A 24,269-nucleotide genomic window follows, 5' to 3' on the forward strand; every position below is an offset into this window, starting at 1 on the left:
CTGGCTTTTAATTATTTCATTAGGGTGAGATGTTCAATTATTATTATTATTGTTATTGTTATTATTATTATTATTACTGCCATCGTCCCTTTTTCTTTTTTCTTCTCTTTTCTGACAACATATGGTTTAAACGAAAATTATGTGAGATCTACAGGCAACACTTACAGCACTCGTGTTGAGCAGAAACACGGCTTTTCATCTAAACTAAGTGAAGAAGGTTAAGTTTTGAAGGCAAACTCTACAGACTTCTGTTTATAGATTTATGTATTCGTGAACTTTATATAGAGCAATCACTGTTTTGTGATCTCCCAAGTTCAATTTGAATCCAGAGTAACGCTGCACTGAAATCATTATCATCAAGCCACTATTTTTCACTCCAGATCAATTACTGTTTAAAGGACACTTAGGAGTCATACATACAGTTTTTGAGGGGAAAAACGAGAAAGGTGTGAAAGTGGTTATAATACCAGAGTAAGCCTTTTCAGTTTATGTGTGTAGACAATGCACCAGATATCTACATTATAATGATGCTGGCTTCCCTTACTTTATCCCCAAACTATTTCCTTCCTTTCACATTTAGGATTTTTTGGGAAGCATCATATGTTTTGTTATGTATGAATTTAGAGAAAGACAGAGTAGCTACTGTGCTTACTGTCTCCTTAGCAGATTTTATTGACTTCTGGAAGCATTTTTCTATCCCCTAAATTATTCCTTCCTTTCCCCTGAACTAAAATCTGGTCATCATTCAATTGAATCTTCTAGATGTTTTAGTGGAAAAGGCAACATCTTACACTGTTAATGGCTCCCACCCTAAGGTACCAGGCTAAGGAACCAGGCTTACGAGATTCTTGGAAACAGTTCACAGAGCAGTCCAGGAAATATAAGGCACAGGGGGCATGTGGGAAAGGGGAGGATGTGCCGGGAGTGAAGGAAGGGGCACTGAAAGGGGAAACGGAGAATCAATAAAGCCAAACACTGTGTAACGCGTGCATTTCAGCCCTGTTCGGAGATGTGCACAGTACACTGAACAGAGTTTTCTGCAGCCCAGGCAATCAATACATGTTTGCTGGACAGGTGAACAGAACAGAACCAGATCTTAAACGATGATATAAAAAGTGCTGTGCCTAAAACATCAAGTCTTTTCCACTTGTTCCTTCATACTTTAAGCTAACAAATATTCAGCGTTTACTGTATCTCACACATTCTCCAAAGCACTTTGCATAAAGGAAACAATTTAGTCCTAAGAGCTCTCCGAGATGGAAGCAGTATTATTATTTCATAGCTGAGAAAAATGAGACAACGGCAGATCATGTGACTTGCCTAAAACCACAGAGCAGATAGTAAGAGGGTAACCTAGGATTTGCACCTAATGGTTTTGTGGAACTGGGCTCCCAACAACTGACATAAATGCTACTTAGTATTCATAGTAAACTCAATAAGTATCAGCTGAATGATTGTACTTAATAAATAATACTCTCTTTGAAAAAGGAGTAACCATTTAAATTTAGAATTGACACTTTGATCATTACAATGATGGACTATTTCTTTCCTGTCTATATAAATTCAGGTCCTACTTCTCTCTTCTGTGGAATGGTAGTTGCACTTTATAAGATTTTTATTTAAAAAAAAAAACATTTTAAAGCAACATGAATTCAAAAAGAGGAGATATCAAGTTCCTAATCTGTCACTTATTTTTCCATGAATAAGCTACTTGCTTCCCTGTTAACTTAACCAAAAAGGAGATATCCTTCTTAACGTGTCCCCGGACAGACCGAAGACTATGCCTATGCCTTTGCCTTATCTTTCTTTTTAGAGAAATACAATAGATTTGATAGTAAATTGAAGATAGTACTGTGATGTATTCAGAATGCAAAGAAATTAAAAAAAAATAATACATAGAGCTTTATGTTGGTCCTGTACTAAATATTATCTAATAAGTTGAGTTGTAAGTTTTCGAATAGAAAATAAAAAGTACCTATGAAGCTCAAATGACTTTCTTATTTGCAGGTAAAGTAGGTAACACCAAATATAAATATAAATACATAGAAATCACATATATCATCCCCCTTCTTCCACATTCACTTTTCATCAATTTTAAACTTTGTTCTCAATTATTCCAAACTTTTAGAAATATGCATAGATTCCAGAGTTGTCAGATAGTCCTGGGAAGATCTGCGAGAGTCCATCATGATCCTGTCATTCCGCAAATGTGAAAACTGAAGTTCCATAACGACACAGCCAAAGCTAGAGGATTAGTGTCAAACCCCTGAAAAACGTTCTAAGTCTATAGAATCTATCTAAATCTATAAAAACATATGGTGCCTTGCTTTTTGAGATTCTCTGGCTCTGTCCCCACCCCCCACTTTGATGTGGGTCTTCTCTTTCCTTCATCTTGTCCCTAGTCTACTTAATTTTGATTCCGGGCCCAGTGCTGCGTCTGTTAATGCTGGGTTTTTGAATGTGAACTGCTGAAATGAAAGGGAATCCTGATGCGTCCAGTTGGAGAGCTCGTGGTGTCAACGCCTCAAACCGCACAGAACTTCCCACAGAGCCCCGGACCCGCTCATTCCATAAGTGAGTGAAACCCCTCCAGTTTCAGCTGTCCTTCTCAAACCACCTGACTCATTTCTCAGTGAATATCTGTTGGCTCTTTCACGTTCTCCTGTCTCTCCTTTACAGACGTAAATAACACACAGGTCTTGTGGTGGTTGGTGGTTTATCCCTATTTCCTTATATACTAGCTTTTGTAGGGATGCATTTTCATTTGATTTTGTTGTCTATGTTTTCTGTGACTTACTGACTTTGCTAACTAGGTGCTCTGTTTTGTTGGGAGAACTTGGGAAAATCCAAACACTACTCTCCCACAACCACCATGACCACAACCATATTTCCATAATTCTCCTGCTTTTATATAGATTTTAAACAACTTCACTGATTTAGAACTTAGGATTTACATATCATTAAGGTCACCTATATTATGTTTACAATTTAATGGCTTTTGTGTATTTACGAAGTTGTGTGACAACTGCCATAAAAATGTAGAATATTTTCATCATCCTACACAGAAATGTCATGTTCCTTGGCGGTCACTCCCCACCCCTTTTCTCTGCAGCACTAAGGATCCCTAATCTACTTCTGTCTCTACACATCGGCCTGTTATAATTATTTCATACAAATGGTATCGTATAATACATGGCCTTTTGTTATGGATATTATGTGACAGAAAAATAAATATGAAGTAATGTTTTAAGTTCTTCACCTTAAATGGCAAACAGCAACAATTCCAAGATAGATTTTAGGGCAATGTGTTTGCATATGATTTGAAGTTGGTTACATGGGGCAGGGCAATAAAACACCAACTGAGAAGATGGTCATGATCAGTAGGAATGGTGACAATCATAACAATAAAAAGTGATATATAAATGTTACTATGTGTCAAGACTATTCGAAGCACTTCACATATATTAACATATTTAATATTCACAAAAAGTTATGGAGGAAGTACTATCATTATTGTCCCCATTTTATTGATAAGGAAACTGAGGCAAAATAAAATAAGGTCACCCAAACTAGTAAGTGGAAAAGCGGATTCCACACGCAGGTAGTTAGACTCAAGACTCCTTGTTCTCTTTTTTTTCTTTTTCTTTCTTGAGAGAGAGATTGGGTGAGTGAGGGGGGAGGGGCAGAAAGAGAGGGAAGAGAGAGAATCTCAAGCAGACTCCTGCTAAGCAAGGAGCTCAATCTTACAACCCTGAGATCATGACCTGAGCTGAAATCAAGAATTGGATGCTTAACCAACTGAGCCACCCAGGTGTCCCACAAGACTCCTTGTTCTTTTTTTTTTTTTTTTTTATGATTTATTTTATTTTAGAGAGACACAGAGCGAGCTCGAGCTCAAGTGGGGGGAGGGGCAGAGAGATAGAGGGAGAGAAGCAGACTCTGAGGGCGGCAGGGGCTCCATCTCACCATCCTGAGATCATGACCTGAGTCAGATGCTTAATTGACTGAGCCACCCAGGCACCCCAAGACTCCTTGTTCTTTTTTTAAATTTTTAAAAAGATTTTATTTATTTGACAGAAAGAGACAGACAGCGAGAGAGGGAACACAAGCAGGGGGAGTGGGAGAGGAAGAAGCTGGCTCCCAGCGGAGGAACCTGATGTGGGGCTCGATCCCATAACGCCGGGATCACGCCCTGAGCCAAAGGCAGACCCAGACTCTTTGTTCTTAACAAATGTTCTCTAGTGCCTCTATGATTTTTAGGTGTTTAATTAAATGCCATTCTCTTCTAAATTGGTGATAGTGCCAAGCAGCTTAGGGTAACAGGGTAACAAATTCTGAGTAACACTAATATTTGACTGGCATATAGTTTAAAACTAAGGAGACAAAATAATCATTGTCTTTTAGTTCCATAGATATTTTTTCACACTCTCTCATAATATTTGTTTTTGTTCTATCTTAACTAAAACATAATTTGAAAACTGTCATTATTTGTAGCAGATTGAGTTTTAACTGCTTTTTATTTATTTATTTATTTATTTTTTTTTTTTTTTAAAGATTTTATTTATTTATTTGACAGAGATAGAGACAGCCAGCGAGAGAGGGAACACAAGCAGGAGGAGTGGGAGAGGAAGAAGCAGGTTCATAGCGGAGGAGCCTGATGTGGGGCTCGATCCCGGAACGCCAGGATCACGCCCTGAGCCGAAGGCAGGTGCCTAACCGCTGTGCCACCCAGGCGCCCCTTAACTGCTTTTTAATAAGGCAATGGCTACTTTGTCCTAAAACATATTTGATACACAAATGACCATATTCAAGTACAATTGGTCACAATTATTTCTTCATTTGGATGACATAGGAAGAACCATAGACCTAAAAAGTACTTTATCACTAAACATAAGATATTAAAGTATTTCTCAGTAAGCTGAGCATTAGATTGAGCTGAACAAAATTAATTATAATCATGTAAATTCTCATAGGACTTTACAAGAATAGGCAAAAAACAGGGCAAACTTCTCCACGAAACTGGCAAAGTTGGAATAATAACGCTCAGATTTCTTCTGTCCTGAATCAACCCATCTAATAATCATTCTGCCTCTCTTAAGAAGAAAGGAATTCCTCTTGCTTAATAAAAGCTTCTTTCTTTCTAAAATCTTAGAAAAAAAACTTTTGAGGATTTTTTTTAAGTTGCCGGAATAATTTATAGATTGAAGAACTAACTACAATAGAAATTTAACATATTACTAAGAAGGTGACTCGCGAAGAATTGAAGAAGCACATTCTTCTAGAATAAGTGCCTATCTTCTAAGATACATTTTCGTGATTATATGTCCAGAACCTCATATTCTGTTGTCCAGCACCCTCTCCCAAGCATCTCTAAGCCCAAAGCCTGTCCCTTTCTTGACATGCGGAGCTCTGTGCTCCCTGCAGCATCTGGGATCTTTGAAGCAGCCTCGCTCATAAAAAGAGCAGATGCTGTAACATCACCAAATACCGAATCACATTTTTGAACTGCCTCAGTGAAATGATACCTTAATGTGAGAGCAAGAGTGAAATTAAACAGCACTCAAGTTCAGCTCACAGTCCCCGGGGCCTGCCTCCAAGAGAATCGGTGTAGAATTCACTGGCAGAGTCTATCACATGGCACTATTCTGGAAATCAGATGGAATAGTGCCTCAGAAAGAACTTTGCCAGTTGTGAAATTGTGCAAGTATATTTATAATTATTTTTGACATTTTCTGGGTAGTTTTGTAAAGCAAATCTAAGTATAGTTGTGCTTCACACATTTGGAAGTGAGATAAATGATAGCGAAGTTTTTCAAGTTGCTGTTCACTTGCTGGAGAAGCACTTTAAATACCCAAAGCCTTGCTCTCAATTCAAGTTCTGCTCAAATGACACCTGGTTGAATTTTTCTCATGTGTGCACTAAGTGACAGCTTTCTAACATTTTTCTTACTAGTTCATTTTAAATTAGTTTAGTTAAACGTATGTAAATATTAGGCATACACTTAAATCGTGTTGAAAAGTAAATGCAAAGGAAAACACTTCTGCATGTGGCAGAGGGGATGGTCTAAAGGAAGAAAGGAATTAAATGCTTATGTACTTGTGGGAGGGAGACACTATCCTCTCTTAACATGTGAGTTCAATGATTATGAAATGATCTCTTTCAACTGATTTGTATGGATGTACCAAATATATATCGGCAGAACATTTTGTAAATGAGAAATAAAGGTAAAAAGGCTAGATGATAAAAGTTGTTCCAAATAAAAGTGATTTCCAGAAACTTACCAGTCATGCAGTTTTTAAATTCAATGTCATCAATTGCAGCTCCTCCTCCTAGATCCCTTGTTCTGATACCCTGGAATATGACTTCAAAATTCCTTAGCTTTCCTAGCAGGATGACAGCCCTTTGCCAATGATCACCAGAGTTCTGCTCACTTTCTTGCCATACTCTTGATAGTCCTTTCTCTGTCTGCATTAGAGAAATAAACACAAAAGAAGAAAAAAAAAGCCAATCATTCAGAACAGAAGCATTTGATTAGTGAAAACCAATTAAAAACAAACACTGGAACTCTTATAATATCCACGATGTACTTGACCTCATCAAAACAGAGGCATATTAATCTACTACAGTGTTTCCTAGAAGTACTGATAAATCTGTTTTGGTGTTTTCAGAGACACCACTATTTAGGAGTGGCCTACTCAGGTCATTCCACCTCCCCTTTGCATGCACACAAAATCCTTGATAACATTTTACAGAAAACCTGGGTTATGGCTCAGGATGCTCCCCCAACCTTCTATTCATATTCTGTAATTATTTAGATTGTACCTTCCTTCAAAGCGTGGAAATAATTTACATAGGGAAAGAGAAGAAAAGAGATGGAAGGAGGAATATGTGGGAGAAATCACTAGCCCCGACGGACATGACAAAGGCATTGTGAAGTGAGCCATGGTGGCAAAGTGATGATTTCTAAGATCAGCAGGATTTCAAAAATCCTATTAACATATTATTTTGGCTATCTGAAAAATTCTATCATAATATGACTGATATATGAGCACTAACTACAACCTTTTCTATACCACACTCTTTAGTTACAAAGGAAAAATTAATTTTCTAAAAAACTTATGTAAGTATCTCCTCTGAATGTGTAAGGATGGTTTTCATTGTTCTTTGCTCTTCTGGACCTAGCTCCTCCTGAGAATCAGATGTTTTAATAAATCATGATGATGGACACATTGCAAAGAAAGAGAAATAAACTATATATTTGCTCTATATAGCATTATAAACAAATATATATACTTGTTATGTATATTATTATACATATGTACACATATGTTTATGTTTATCATTAGCTCCAAATAACTAATATCTCAGAGTCCACTATTTTGTTTTCATAACAAATTATCAAACAATAACAACAAAATCCTTGTGTCTGAAGCTTGTAATCAAAACTGTGGAATTGAGGGGAGTACTGAGGAGAATGGCAGCCAGAAAATCAAGCAAGCTGTTCCAACAGATTTATAGCATGCAGCTGTGAAATAAATAATTTACAGGTATTTTTTTTAATATAAGCTGAAGAAAAAGAAATGTTTGAAAAAAGGATCCAAAGGAATTACATCTCCATAGGTTCACGCTTTTAAGGCACTAATGTGGATAAATATAGCTGACACCTTGTTCTGCTGAGGGAGACACAATCAAGCAGTTCTTCCTCGGCTGAATTACACAGAAAGTGGAGCCATATATCAGTTAATCCAAAATTAACTTTGCAAAACAACTATTGGGGTCTACATAGATTTTTGAACAGCCTTCTCCCCCCCAAAAAAAATATGATAAATCTTTACACCTAGAGACTCATGTAACTTTTGCCTTGAAGGGGATGGGGAATTCACACCTAATTAATGGAATTTCATATCTTTCTGATGACTAAAGAAGAGAAGCCTTTTTCAAGGTTAATCCTTGACTGTCAGTGATGTCGTAGTGATGTGGAATCAAAGGAATGATTAGTTAAATTAAAGATTAAAGTAGAGGGGGCCTGACACATGGCAACATAACAGGCATGGATATTGATAAAGTCTGTCTTACTTTCCAAACTCGACTCACTTTGCTAATATTTTCCATTAATCTACTTTTGAAGTCTCTAGAGCCATTCATTAACTATGAGAAGCCCCCAAAGGGTTTTCAACAAATACCGTCACAGAAGGTTGTGTGACCACTTTAATCAATAACATAAAAACCATTTCTTCAATCTTACAACTGACCTTCTAGTGAAAAAGAGATTTGAATGATATACCCATTATCATTTTATGTAGTAAGAAAAGGAAGCGAGGGTGAATTCTTTTGAAAACCAACCATGGATCAACCAGATGGCGGGTGACTGTAGAATATCATTCTAATATATTTACTATCATTCCTCTTTAAACATAACATATCAAATCTTATCCCCATAACTATCAAAATAATGCATCCATATGTAAAATGGAGATTTATTTACTTATTGACTTCTCTGTCCATTCATTCATTCATATGCATATTTGTTTTGGCAATGTATTTGCCCTCATATTTTATGTTAGTGTTTCCCTTTTGGGTCATGAAAAGCAGCAAGAAATACTGAAACTCTGCCCCCATCCCCAACACCAAAGCCTGAGCAGAGCCTAGATTTCAACTCAAATCAGATCCCAGGGGCCCCAAGACCCCTCCTTCCAAGACTTTACAAATGAAGGAAAACTAAGAGAACTTGTCACCAGTAGACATACCTTAAATGAATGGCTAATGGAGTTTCTTTAAGCATAAAGGAGATCATAAAAGAATGAATCTTAGAATATCAAGAAGGGATAAAAAAACAGCTAAAATATGAGTAATTACAATAAACCTTTCTGCTCTTGAATTTATTCTTTTAATTTTTTTTATTTTTAAAGATTTTATTTATTTATTCGACAGAGATAGAGACAGCCAGCGAGAGAGGGAACACAAGCAGGGGGAGTGGGAGAGGAAGAAGCAGGCTCATAGCGGAGGAGCCTGATGTGGGGCTAGATCCCGTAACGCCGGGATCACGCCCTGAGCCGAAGGCAGACGCTTAACCGCCGTGCCACCCAGGCGCCCCTTGAATTTATTCTTGATGGTTGAAGAAAAATTAAAATAACATCTAATATGGTTCTCAATGTATGTAAAGCAAATAATTAAGGCATGAATATTATAAATGCAAGAGAGTAAAGACCTAAAGGGAGGTAAAGTTGCTACACCTGAGTTAAGTCTTAATGTTCCATTTTAATAGGTCACATATTCATCCTCAATTTTTTTTTATTCTTTTGGTTTTCTCATACATTCAGTCTTCCAAATGAATCTTGGAATAATTTAATGAATAGCTGAAATTCTAAATACTGAATTATTTTACCCTGAGATAACATTTATTTTTTGACTTGTTCAGGACTCTTTATGCCACTTACTAAAATTTTATTTTTAATAAATAAGTTCCATATTTATTATAACATTTATTTCTAGATATATGGCAATGTGTGTTACAGTGATGAATGGGAGACAGGCAGAGGGCTGGGCTTCTACCTTTCCCTGAATCACCAGAGAGAGCAACTTACGTTACTAGAGATGTATGAGTTCACAGGCCAAAGTTACTAGGCTCCCAGAGGCCATATAACTATTAAAAGATGACAATAAACTGAACAACATATAACATCTAAAGAAGAATTTAAAACAGATGAAATCAGAGTTTTAGTACTGGGTATTGTAGGGAAGTGTTGAATCACTATATTGTACACCTGAAACTAATATTACACTGTATATTAACTGGAATTTAAATAAAAATGTAAAAAATATATAAAAGATAAAAATAAAAGGCTTCATGCATACACCTAAAAAGATAAGCAAAGACATAGCAATATAAAATGGGAAATCTTGAAAGCAACTAAATAGAAATATTGGGTAAGAAAAATATAATACGCCCAGAAAGAACAAAATAGGTATAAAAACAGCAGGACGGTTACAACTGAAGAATTAATTAATGAGTAGAAAGATCTGATTGCAAAACTTTCAAAGGGGTCAGCAGGAAAAGGAGGAGTAGGAAATTTTAAAAATCTAAAGGCTATTTAAAGGATAAAAACAGAAAGGCCTATATATGGATGAAAGGAGTTCTACAAAGATGAAGAAATAAGAAATGAAAACATAAAAATATTAAAGAGAGTATTTCAGAAAGACAGCATGAAGTATCAAACAAGATAGAAAAGAAAGGCAAGTGCTATGTGCTATGGTAAAATTTAAGAATATGAAAGAAAAAAATGCTGAAAATTTCCAGAAAAAGAAAAGGGCAACAGTTAGATGAAAATCAGACTTCTTCGTAGCAACCTTGGATACAAGAAGACAGTAAACTAATAACTTCATGTATTGAAGGAAATGATCTTGAACCTTGAGTTTTATATCCAGCCACACCTTCAGTCAAATATGAAGGCATGAAAAAAATTATCATCAGATATACAGGACCTCAAATTTGATATAAAAAAGGCCCCATCACAAAAACTGGAGGATATGCTAAAATAAGAAAAGAAATCCAAGGGAATCCCACAGAAGATACAGAAAGTAAGGGTGTCTTAAAATATAAAAGTTGGGGCACCTGGGTGTCTCAGTCAGTTAAGCATCCAACTCTTACTCTAGGCTCAGGTCATGATCTCAGGGTCATGAGAATGAACCGTGTGTCATGCTTGTGCTCAGTGTGGAGTCTGCCTGAGATTCTTTACCCCTCCTTTTCCCTCCCTGTTTCTCCCACGGCTGGTGTTTCTCTCTCTCTTCCTGAAACAAATAAATAAACTCTTAAAATATAAAAGTTGGGACCAAAGAATAGAGAAAGTTATCACAAATAATCCAGAGAGAAAAACAGAGAAAATATTAACATTATCAGTTCTTAGGTCAGTGGAAACGAGCATAGGAGAAAGCAAAGGACAGAGATAATATCACTGTCATGAGAGCATGATAAATGGCTTATCTAGTTAAGGGGAAGAAATTAATGGGGATAAATGAGCACGAGTATGTGTTTTAAGTTTAAACCAGCCTAAAAACAAAAATCAAATGTAAACTTAAAAAATGAGAGAAAAATAGCAATTATAAGTCTCACCATAACAATAGAAAAATGAATAGGTTAAAGACTAAAAGCTAAATTATAAAAATAACTCCAAAAAGCCAATAGGAAGAAGACAAGACAGAAAAAATATGTAAGAGAGATTTACAACCAACTTATATAAGAAGAAATTTTAAAGATCAAACGACCTGTAAGGAGATGCTCAGACTCTGCGGAAGTCAGGGAACAGGAGGGTGAAACGGCAAGATACGATGGGTGCACCTCACAAAGTGTTTTTCAGCAACAGGGAATCATCAGTTGGATGCAGATATTAAAACAAGGATGAATCTTTAAGATACAGATTGAAGGGAAAAAAGTAATAAATAGAATGAAAGTTACAACACACTTAAAAAGAATAGCACGTATAGTATAAAATGCGAACAACCAAGCATATATATTAGAATGGTTGTCTGTGAGGGGCGCCTGGGTGGCACAGCGGTTAAGCGTCTGCCTTCGGCTCAGGGCGTGATCCCGGCGTTATGGGATCGAGCCCCACGTCAGGCTCCTCCGCTAGGAGCCTGCTTCTTCCTCTCCCACTCTCCCTGCTTGTGTTCCCTCTCTCGCTGGCTGTCTCTATCTCTGTTGAATAGATAAATAAAATCTTTAAAAAAAAAAAAGATTAAAAAAAAAAGAATGGTTGTCTGTGGAGGAAAAGAGAAATGAGATAGAAATTAAGATAAAAAAATTAATTAAAATAGATACAATACAAAATGAAAGACAGGACACAGTCAAAACAAGAGCACACATAAATTAAAAACTGGTAAAACCTCTACTGTCCTTGGCTAAGGTGCCAGACTCTAAATAGTTTAACTAAATTTTCAATTAATAGTATTAGGATTTATAATTAGACAATTTTTTGGGTTTTTTTTTTTTTTTTAGATTTTATTTTTAAGTAGTCTCTACACCAATGTGGGAATCAAACTCACAACTCCAAGACCAAGAGTCATGTGTTCTTCTGACTGGTACTATCTTCTTATTATCTTCTATCTTCTTACTCTTCTTCTTATTACATGGGTTTTATTTGATCCTCACTAATGTTTATTCTTTTGTCTTTTTATGTTATTATTACACTGCCTTGAACAATGAGCAGTGGTTGTCCCAAGCAACTTTTAAGAGAAATACAAACTAACACAAACAAAAATTCAACCGATAAGCATTTTAGAAGTATAAACTTTTGTGAAATTGTTTTGAAAATTTTGATGAAATTATCATCTTGAAGACACGTTCATAACTTAATCACTCTCCTGGTTCCCTGCTGGAGAGATATAACTGAGAGGAGAGACAACAGGTGGATGTCAAGGAAAAAGAGTGGCCTGCCAGTGGAAGCTGGATATATCCTCCCTAAGTCCCAGGAGAGCACTAAGTAGACCTGGTAGAAGGAGTTTTTATGGGCCATTATTCACACCACAGTTTCTAAACAAGGGCTGTCTCTCTATATGAGCTGATATGGGTCTGGTGAGTACAAGGAAAAATCACTTACCACTGAAAAGGACTCATTAGCTTAGATGGATATTAAAGTAAGCAACCAAAATAACATCAACATGACCTCACAGCTATTAGAACAGCTAGAAAGAAAGAAAGAAAGAAAGAAAGAAAGAAAGAAAGAAAGAAAGAAAAGAAAGGAAGATAAAATCAAAGAAAGGAGAGGGAAGAGAGGGAAGGAGGGAAGGAAGGAAGGAAGGAAGGAAATAACAAGTGTTGGTAAGGATGTTGAAAAACTGAAATCCTTGTGGACTGTTGTTGATAATGTAAAATGGTGCAGTCACTGTGGGTGATAATAGGCAACTCCACAAAGACTAAAAATGTAACTACAGTATTATCCAGCAATTCCTCTTCTAGGTATATACCCAAGGAACTGGCATCAGGGACTTGAAGAGAAATATTTGTACATCCATGTGCATAGCAGCATTACTCACAATAGCCAAAATGTGGAAGCAACCCAAGTGCTCGTTAACAGACGAATGGATATATTTATGTGCTAATACATACAATGATATATTATTCACTCTATAAAGGAAGGGCATCTGACATTTCCTACGACAGAGATAAACTTTGAAGACATTATGCTAAGTGAAATAAGCCAGTCACAAGAGGATAAATACTGTAAGATCCCACTTATACGAAGCATCTAAAGTAGTCAGATACATAGACACAGAAAGTAAAATGGTGGCTACTAGGGGCTGGGAGAGGATGAAAGGGGGGGGTTCTTTTTAATAGATACAGAGTTTCAGTTATACAACATGAATGCTTGGAAGGATGATGGTGATGGTTGCACAATAATGTGAATGTACTAAGTGCTACTGAACTGTACACTTGAAAATTGTTAAGTTTCTGTTCTATGTATTTTACCATAATTCAAAAAGAGACTTAAAAAAACCACACCAAAGCCTCCTGTTGAGATATATTTAAGAGCAAAAGGAGAAGTATTCTTGAAAAGAAACTACCAATGTTAAAGGGATCGATTTTCAAAGAAGACATAACAACTCTTAATGTGTAAGTACCTAACAATAGAGCACTCAAATTACATGAGGTAAAAACTGATAGAACTGCAAGGTAAAATAGATGAACCAGCTATCATAGTTGGAGACCTCAACATCCCTCTTAGAAATGCACAGACCAAGCAGGCAGAAAGTCAGTAAAGACACAGCTGAACTCAATAGCAAAATCAATCAGCTGGACATACTTGACATCTATAGACTACTTCATCCAAGAACCACAGAATACAGATTTCTCTCAGGCTTACATGGGACGATTGCCAAGACAGACCATGCTATGAGCCATAAAACAAACCTACCAAGTTGAAAAAGTAACAGGAATCATATGGTATCTGCTCTCATACAACAATTGAATTAAACTAGAAATCAGTGGCAGACAGATAGTTAAAATCCTAAAATACATGGAGATTAAACAACACATTTCTAAGTAACACATGAGTCAAAGAAGTCTCAAGAGAAATTTAAAAGTATTTTTAACTAAAGTGAAATGAAAACAAAACATGAAAATGCGTGTGATGCTTTGAAAAGAGTGTTTAGAGGGAAACTTGTAGTATTAAATGGATATATTCAAAAGAAGAAAGATCTAAAACTAATTATCTAACTTCTTTACCAGTATGGATGCCTTGTACTTATTTTTCTTGTCTGATTGTTGTGGCTAGGACTATAAATTTCTAACTTGAAAACTAGAACAGGAAGAGCAAATTAAGTCCAAAAAAAAAAAAAAAAAGAAGGAAAAAAAAAAAACTATAGCAGAATTCAATGAAATTAAAAACAGAAAATCAACAAAACCAAAAGCTATTTTTTTAAAGATAAGAAAAAAAGCTGATAATCCTTTAACCATGCTAATACAAAAAGGAGAGTGCACAAATACTAATAACAGAAATGAGAGAGGGGACATCACTATAGAGCCTATGGAAGTTAAAAAGATAATAAAGGAATACTATAAACAACTCTTTGCTCACTAATTTGATAACGTAGGTAAAATGTACTACCTCCTTGAAAGGCACAATCTGCCAAAACTCACACAAGAAGAAATAGATGATCTGACTATGCCTGTAGCTATGAAAGAAATTGAATCAATAACTAATAACCTACCAAAACTGAAAGATTCAGACCCATATAAATTCACCTGTGAAATCTACCAAACATTTAAGAAATAATTATATGAATTCTCTGCATTTTCCTTCAAAAGATAGAAGCAGAGGGAATAGTTCCTAATTCATTCTATGAGGACAGTGTTATTCTAATACCAAAACGGACAAAGACGTTACAAGAAAAGAAAACTATAGACCAATATCTCTTATGAACATAGCCGCAAAAGTCCAGAACAAAATATAAGCAAATTGAATCTAAAGAAGTATAAAAAGAACTTTATGCTATGACCAAGTGGGATTTATCCCAGGTATGCAAAACTGGCTCAACGTTTGAAAAATAAATTAATCCATCACATGAATACACAAAAATCAAAAATCAAATTATCATATCAAGAGATGAAGAAAAAGCATTTGACAAATATCCAACATCTATTTACGATCAAAACTCTCAGTAAGCTAGAATATATGAGAACTTCAACTTGATAAAGAACACCTACAAAAAATCTACAGGAAATATCATACTTAATGGTGAGAAACTCAGTTTTTCCAGTAAGATCCTATATCTAAGGCAAGAATGTCCTCTCTTACCACTCCTCTCAACACTGTACTGTAATTCTGGGCTCATTCAATAAGGAGAAAACAAAGGAAATAACAGGTATATGGATTGGGAAAGAAGGCATAAAACTGTTTTTGTAACATAATAAATATTCTAATTAAACCTTCTTTTTGTGTCTAGTATGTCCATGCTTTTTCTTGCTGTTATTTTTTTCAAATTTCATCAATCAAAAAAATTTAAACATGTATAAATAAGCATTATGCTCACAAAAGATTGAGCACATAAAAGATACATAAAAAGATGAAAAGCCATATAGGGATCATTTTGAACCTAATCAATAAAAGAAAAATCATTTAATACGTGGTTGGCCCTGATCCTTAGCATCAGAGCCTACTTTCATCCTCTGCCTCTGGACAAGAGTAAAACACTGAATACTTGAAGCCACATGGATGATTTTACTGGTATTAAAACTTACCATAGTTATAATATTTTTAAAATATATTTTAAGGAATGGAGTGGTTAGAACTTAGAATAATATCTGTATCAAGTGGATAAATAATGTATAATTCTTTAAATCCTCTAAAATATTAAGTATTTAAAAATAAATCTAGAAATTTCTTTAAAACTGCAAATATACTAAAATGTTGTAGTTTATATATAGGTTACTGCTATTTTGAGGTTTTGAAAAATAGAATGAAATCAAGGGTAGGCTATTTTAAAAATGCAGAAAATCTCTTCCACAGAAATACCTAGCAAACCGTTATTATTCTTGGAGTAATATCTTTAGTCAGTGGCTTGTGTTTACAGGAATTTTTCTGCTTGGGGGGGGATAATACTGAGAGATCAATATACTCATTGGGTAGAGATATGTGGTTTTTAAACACATTTGGCAAAACCATTTTAAACAGAAGATTGTTATATTTTTTGCTAGAATATTGCCTTTAAGTCCAAAACATGCATTTCTTGACAGATTTCTTTAAAAAAAAATGGGCAACCAACATGTGTCACTTAAGTAAACAGCTTGTGATATAAAGCTGAATGAAGCTGAAGTTGTATAATTAATTTATCATTTTATCATACCAATTCTTCTGTTTTCCAGGATTTCCAAACACACAATCATAAAGGAATTTAGAGTGTATAAGATAGGAAGTTCAGTTCCTTTTTCATTCATAAAAACACATAAATGTTGTATAAATACCCCTATTTACATTCATATGTATTTTGCCACAGCTGATAAAAGCTCTTCAAGGATCTCCCTTTGGGATGGGGAGCCACATGTTTACATGGTCTGGAGAAGTTCATACAGTGTTTGTCCTCTTTGTTTATAGGGTGATCACAAAATCCCCATGCACAACTTTTATTTGAGTTTTTCCATTTTCCACACAAACATTAATTTTTTTCCACCACGTTCACAAGGTCACTTTCTTCCATGTTCATTGTTGAAAGTCAATAAAGTAATACCTGACAGCTGTCTCTAGGTCTTCAGATAGAGTTAGTAGAGCTGAGGAATTTCTCGCACAATGGCCTAGAATGAATCGTCATTGTTTGTTGGGTTTGGACATCAAGAGTGCCCCAACATATCTGACCCATGCCCATTTTATCATCCACTGTATATGTCATTATGATATTCTTAAACCAGGAAAGCATGCGGTGTTGGTGCACCACCTCAAAGTCTAACTGTTGCATGGAGCCATCTATTGGTGGAAGAGTAAATCATGAGTAAGCAGGGTCCATGTTCCACAAGCAGTATGGCTGACATGCTATTAAATAAAATTTGGCCCCATCAAGTGATCTCATAAAATCAATGTCCACATTATGACATCAGGAGGCTGCTACTGCTCGATTAGAAGACACCTGCAGTCTCAGCATTAAAGTGGCTCAGAGACCCCCTGCCCAACCTCTTTTCCTACCAGGCTTCTCTTCCCTCCTCCTGTTTCAACGGCACTCACTCTCTTGCTGTCCTCCAATGGCCCGTGTTCCTTCCCTTCTCAGCACATTCATATGAAATGGTCTTTTTTCTTTCCTCCTTTCGTATAGCTAATTCCCACTCATGTTTCAGTGGAATCATCACTTCCTTGTGCAGCTCTCATTGATCTCAACTTGATCATACCTCCCTGCCACAGACTCTGAGAGCATTAGGCACTCCCCCTTCATGGCACTCACCACACTCGTAATTATGTAAAAAGTCTTCACTAGTGTGATGACCAGACAAATATCCACCTCTCCTATTAGATATACAGAATGCAGTGCTGGGTAAGATCTGATAAACATTACCTAGCACAGTGCCTTGCATATAGTAAGTGCTTAATAGACAACCAGAAATGGACTGCATGTTTCTATGTAGACATATTTCTGTGAAAAGGAAACAAAAGCACATTGTGTAACTGATACTAAATGAGTATGTAATATATAGAATTATCATCTGAAAATGTTTTTATTATAAAGCATCTAAAGTATTTCAATTTTTAAACTGCTGACAAGGCTCTAGAATATTTTGAGCTTGGGGGAGGAAGAAAAATCTGTATCAGGAATGCAGTTACTGGAATTATATAAATGCGGTATATAGTAATAGGATTTTTTCTTCCATTATCACCTTAGAGAAGTGGACAGAACCTTCAGGGTGGTTTCCTTCCTCACTCATGTAGTATCACCTTACTTTGTTGTCGATAGCACCTTTTACTTCTCATTTCTCAATATCATCTTACATTTCAATGACATCAATATTTGCTCATTGTCTGTCTTTCCCACCACAATTTAAGGTCTATGAGGATGAGAGCTTTTTCCATCTTATTCACCTCTGGGTCTCCATGCCTAAAACAGAGCTTGGGTTAGTTTAGGTACTACAAAAGCATTTGTTTAATGAATGAATGAATGTATATTTAATCTCAACTCAGTGAATTAACATGTTGCATGGAATTACTAGTGTAGCCGAAAATTGCCTCAAAGTTTCCCTATAAAACTTCTATTTGATTTCAGATACTTTCCCTGATATAGGTAAAAACTAATTTTAATAGGTTTAAATTGTATAACTTAGTTGTCATAAACATTTAAAAACTCACCAAAAGCTTTGTTCTCTGAACAGTGAGTTACTATATTCACAGAGATAATTTTCCTGAGACATACTACAATCGTTCTAAATCTTCGGTGATACAAAAAGGAATAAGAAATATCCATACTAAGGAATAAGACACGGAGCTGAAAAAGTTAGACTCAGAATGATTCTTGCAAGGTCTTTATTATACTCTTTATAGAAAAAGCTCACTAACCCAATTAAAATTCCCAATCTATGGTATTCAAGGTGATTTCCTACTTAGTGGTTGATGGCTGGTTTCTACTGTCTTTCACACTACATTTGATTCCTGAAGGAGAAAAACATTCATATGGTTGAACATAGAAGAACAATGGGAAAAAATAAAAATGAGGAGTCTTTAGGAAGCATCTGACAGGAAGAATAATATGAGGAGACAGCAAGGTCTGGAGCAAAATGTCAGTCATGAATGATTGTATCTGTCCCTTGGCACACTGCTGTTCATGAGAGTTGATAATGATTCAATGCAAATAGAAGAGCTGCATTTTATGACAAAATTATTGGACATAACTCAGTTTGCTGTCTTCCTTGAAGGGTGGGGAATAATGACAGAGAAAATAAAACGAATATATGTGTGTAAAAAAGCAAATGTGTACAAATGAATACCAAACTTCAAGCTAAAATCCTTGTACAAGTTTTTCTTCCCAAAGGGACACCAGTATACATTGTCTATAAAATGTGAATAAAAGTCTTTCAGTAGAGTGTTAAAAGTAATATCCTCAATTCAAATTCCTCTAAAAATCAATACTATCTAATAAACATGAAATACAATGTATAAAGGTGTTACTACTCAGGAAAGTATATATTATGTATATGTAAAGAATGGGGGAATTTTCTTGCTTGAATAAATCATTGGATTCCCCAAAATAAGAATAATGTTCGGTATTTAACAGACAAGTCAAAAATACCCAACTTTTATTCTCAAGGTAGATTAATGAAATAAAACGATGCATTGAAAAAAGATTACAAACCTAAAACATAAACTAAAGAAGAAAGACCATATTAGTATAAGAATTAAGTCAGTAACAAAAGAGATCAGACTAGCCATTAATTCACACAGGATAGGAATTAAATAGGATAAACAATGGTTTATTAATTAAAGATTAAATGAATTTATCATTTTTCTACTTACTTAACGCATATATTGAGCATTGACTCTAAGTCAGGCATCCTTCCATTTGCTGATAAAGTGTTATAATGATAGAAATAAAACTTCAAGGCTTTTTTTGCATAAACTCAAAGGAGGCATGTTTAAATTGCTAACTACATTTTAATATTCCCCGATGCATGTGAGGACAAGTAATGAAATCTGAATAGATATGATTCACATGAATGCTATATTTTAATTTCAATCAATTATTATTAGGTTTCTTTTACATGCCATTAATTCAGCCGAGTGTCAAGAAGAAAAATAAGTTATGATTTAAATGGCTCACAAATAAAAGGGAAGAAAAACACCATATATATCATACTTGAGTGTGAGCAAATTCCATTGTATTATGGAAAACAGTACAGTGCTTTGGTGGGGTTGCAGTGAGATGAAGGGCCTGTGTGAAATTAGCAAGGTACATTAAAGGGTATAGCATTTGAAGGGGGCCTTGAAAACTGTGCAAGAAACCACCAAGTGCATAAAGTATATGAGAATATTCCAAGCATTGTGGTATTCTTTACTTGGAATTAAAGGCACTGGCATATAGAAATGTTTGAATATTTTGGGCCCTGAATAGTCTGATGCAATTAGAATATCAAAAGTGAGTTAAAGACTTAAGAGTCAAGATTAGATATAGACCAAGGCCATGTTATAAAAAGTGTCCTTAATGCCATTGCGAGAATTTAAGACTCAGTCCTATAGCCAATGGGAAGCCACTGGTAGCTGTTAAGTAATGGAGTAACCTAACGAGATTGCCTTCTTGGTAGCCTGAAACTAAGAAAGAGAAATCATACAAAAACCGTTGAAACTATGAAGGTATAATCTATAGGACAGAGTTCAGAATATTTGGGGCTACAGCATTTATCAGAAGAAGTGCATGCCTGAGGATCTAGGTACAGAGCAACTTTGGAATTTTAGTTACATCACTTACTGGTGTATGAGTTTGGGCAGGTTGCCCCATTTACTTTGGCATCTCCTTTCTTAACAGTAAAGTGGCAACGACAGCAGTACTCATTCACAGTCTGTTATTTCAACTCTCTGTGATCAAATACACTTTTTAGTTCAGTACACATACCCTATTTTAGGTGTATATCCAGTGAGTTTGTACTATTGATTCCATAATAAGATATATGAATACTTCCAAAGTAAAATATGACTATTTTTGCTCAGTGGAATCAATAAAGACTAAAAATAGCCTCTTGTCAGTGTGTGTCAGGTCCTTACGTCAAATGAGTAAAAAACATTGTTCTTAATTTTCAGAGCTTTTTAGATTTTGAATTTGGAATTGGGTAGGGACCGACATTCCTCATGGCCACATTCATTAGTGAAAAGAAGCTGCAAGTAGACACACACACACACACACACTGACAAGAGGAAGGTAATTAGAAAAGTCTTAGGTGAATATATTAAAAGAATAAAAATGATAAAGTTCTATCCATAAATTTGAGATGCCAAAGTTTCTTCTCATTTATGAAAGACTGAACATTCCAAAACTGCCTGTGGGCTTAACAGAAAAACAATGAGTGATGTCTTCCATGAGACTTGGACGGGAGGGCAATGCTTTTTCTCAGTGTTTCCCACCCTTTCAACCACACAGTCAGTGACAGAGAAACTACAATCTCCCACTACTTTCAAATATGACTCAAGTATATTTATTTTGAGCTCAATGGAGTGTAACAGAAATAACCCAGTTCTTTACTAGACATGTTTTTAACCACCGTGAACCTCTTTTCCTTTATGTGAAAAATGAAAACTGTCATATTTACCTTGTCTTTTGTGAGAATTAGAGATTGAGCATTTAAAGTTGCTAACACAACGCCTGGAGTGTAAGACACACGGACATTCTACCAGTATCTTCATGCATGAATATTTAACATTATTAGTAGTACATTAAAAATACATTTCTAAAATATAAATCACAATTATTTAAACATCATCCCTCATCCTATTTTCTTTCCAGTGAGATGTTTTGGGAGAGAGAGAGGAAGAAAAATTAAAATGAGAAAAACAAATAAATATAAATATGTAACTATGAGATACATAGATCTCTTCTGTCTCAAGGATTAGATTAGTGCCCCAGTATTCTTGGGGGAGGGGAGACTCAGGAATGAGCTGGTAGCCTGGCACTCGAAGGACACTCTAAGGACAAAACCGCTGCCCTGCAATCATCCTACTGCATGATGCCCTGGACCACAGAGGTCTACACATTTGTCCTGTGAAGAAATACAGTCAAATGTCTGCTGGGGATCTTTTCCCCCTTACTTCCTTCTGCAGTTCTAATCATCTCAGGAGCATGCATGCAGCTCTTTTAATACAATAGACAGAAGAGGTAAAGGGTCCTTTGTTTCTGCTCCATGCTTGCAGTTCACTATAGCCCACTAAGAACAGTCATAACCTCCCTCTGATGACACATTCATTGGGATCCAGTGAAAACATATATATGTGTAGGCATGCACACACATACCTGTACACACAGACGCATGTATATATACCTACTATGCCAGGTATGTATACACCTGTGTATATGCATCTCCTGCCATCCTGTGCACATGCACACACACATACATATAGCCACCGGAACATTTTCCATGCTACTGCTCCCCGAGAGCCATTCTCTTAAGGGAGAAATCATGAATAACAGGTGAACACCAAACAGAAGCGAAATCAAAATAAGCCGCCAAGATTCTATTATGGAGGCTAAGACTGTTTTTTTTTTTTTTTTTTTTAAAGATTTTATTTATTTATGTGACAGAGAGACAGCCAGCGAGAGAGGGAACACAGCAGGGGAGTGGGAGAGGAAGAAGCAGGCTCACAGCAGAGGAGCCCGATGTGGGACTCGATCCCGGCACGCCGGGATCACGCCCTGAGCCGAAGGCAGACGCTTTAACGACTGCGCTACCCAGGCGCCCCTAAGACTGGTTTTTTAAGGACGAATAAAAAGAGTGGGAGTTTACACTGTCGTTTAACAGCTGTCTTAGGGCACATCACCATTGTCTTGGGAAACCACTCTGGCAGATGAAGAAAGAGAAGACATAGCCCCTAATCATCTTTTAATGATGTGAGATTAAACATACAACTACAATATTTAAAAAGACAAACCCCAAAGTAATTCGTGTCAACCATGAACATCTTTTTTGGAAAGTGGTCCGCCTGTGCCAATCCTACCATCTTCCCCTTTGTTGCATTTTTCCCCCCACTCTTGGAATCTCTTGATATCCAGTTTTAAAGAGCCACCCTTTTTCACCTACAGCCGCCAAATCTTCTGGTGTCTGATGTTAATCTGGTTGCTGGCATCTGCTACCAAGCAAACTCGGCTCAGCTTTTTATCACTTTTGGACAACGGCCATTTCAAGACTTAGAGAGCATGAACTTGTGATCTTCATGGCAAATGTTAATACGTCATACCAAACACAACTGGAGGAGTTTCTGAATACAAAAGCAGGTAACAGTGAATTGTCCATTTCACAAAAGCAACAAAACCGTTTCTATAATATTTCAATTGTATACTGATTATGACTTTGGCTTTGATTTTTGAAACGTCCCTGTCAAGAGGCAGATCTCATAATAACGTATGTGTGTGTGTGAAGGACAATCAGCAATGTCTCTTTAGTACTGCTCGAGCTGACATTAGTTAAGATTATGTTAAGGAACAATTGACATAATTCCAGAAAAAGGAGCTGAATTTCCAAACTCTTGGTTCAATTCATTTAATTAAATATATGTTCCAAACAATTTTTTTTTTCTTTTTCTTTGCTCTATTTTAGACTCTACATGTTACATCAATCTCTTCTTTGACTGGCTTTGTTTATATTTTTACATGTCACCCCTCATTAGATCAATGCTTCACATAAACGATTCCCATGACATAATCATCTCCTGTCATTCTTGTGATATTTGTCAGCCTCTTCCCATGTCACACTGTGTTCGTTGGTAGGATGGTTGTCCTTATGCTGATGGAAATCAGATTTCCTGCTGCATCTTGGCCTTCGTGAACAGCAGAAGGAAGTACTTCAGGGTGACGTACAGCTGCCGATTATACAAGTCTCCTTTCAGCTTTATCTACAGTTAGGTTCTGGGCATGATGTGCGGAAGGAATGCACAACCTTCCTTCCATGGCCCCAATCCATTGATTTTTCTCTCTTCCTTCTTGGTAGCAGGGTCAGTTGGTTGTCTCATGGCTTTATACAGATGACAACCTGCCACTGGGGTCTCTCCATACTCTGGTATTCTTCTGTGGGTACTCAAAGCGCCACCTGTCCCACATTTCATGCAAGCAGGACACTCGTAATTTAATGCATTTAGTTTAAACCCTGAAATCATCATTTGCATAAAGTACTTCATTGTAGGGTGTTTGTTTTTGGCCATTTTTGTTTTGTTTTAACTCTAAAGGCTATTATTCCTAAATCATGGTCATTTGAGTTAAAATAGACGACCTTAAAGATAGTAGAAATAATTATTAGGGTATTTGTTCAAAGAGTTGTAGTGAAGTTCTATCTTCAAAGAAACAGATTCAGAGTAAAACTTGGTAAATAGGATTGCATTTTACCATGGAATGGCAGGAGTATAAAATATGTAGACCTATGCTTTGTTAGAACAATATGAACAATTACCACCTTGTAAAATCTAAGCCAGATTTAGCTGAACCTCATATAGCAATCACTAGGCTTCAGAAAACTTCCTCAATTGGAATGAGCACATTATTTTCTGGTTGAATCTCTCATTCTTTCCATCCTAAGGGGCCTCTTCCAACCTGACAGCATAACCCAGCAGCCA

At 36.1% G+C, this 24,269-nt stretch overlaps 1 protein-coding gene across 4 annotated transcripts in view; it reads right to left on the minus strand.

Moving 5' to 3' along the window:
• LOC123785611 (MAM and LDL-receptor class A domain-containing protein 1) overlaps positions 1-24,269 on the minus strand; it is a 660,266-nt gene that overhangs the window by 252,866 nt on the left and 383,131 nt on the right. For all 4 annotated transcript variants that reach the window (XM_087857640.1, XM_087857642.1, XM_087857641.1 and 1 more), the window contains one exon: positions 6,282-6,465. In XM_087857640.1, coding sequence (XP_087713766.1) covers positions 6,282-6,465 — 184 coding nt within the window. The remainder of the gene's footprint in view (positions 1-6,281; positions 6,466-24,269) is intronic.

Source organism: Ursus americanus, chromosome 31 (genome assembly GCF_024610735.1).
Source record: "Ursus americanus isolate L20-20 chromosome 31, mUrsAme1.1.p, whole genome shotgun sequence".
NCBI lineage: Eukaryota > Metazoa > Chordata > Mammalia > Carnivora > Ursidae > Ursus > Ursus americanus.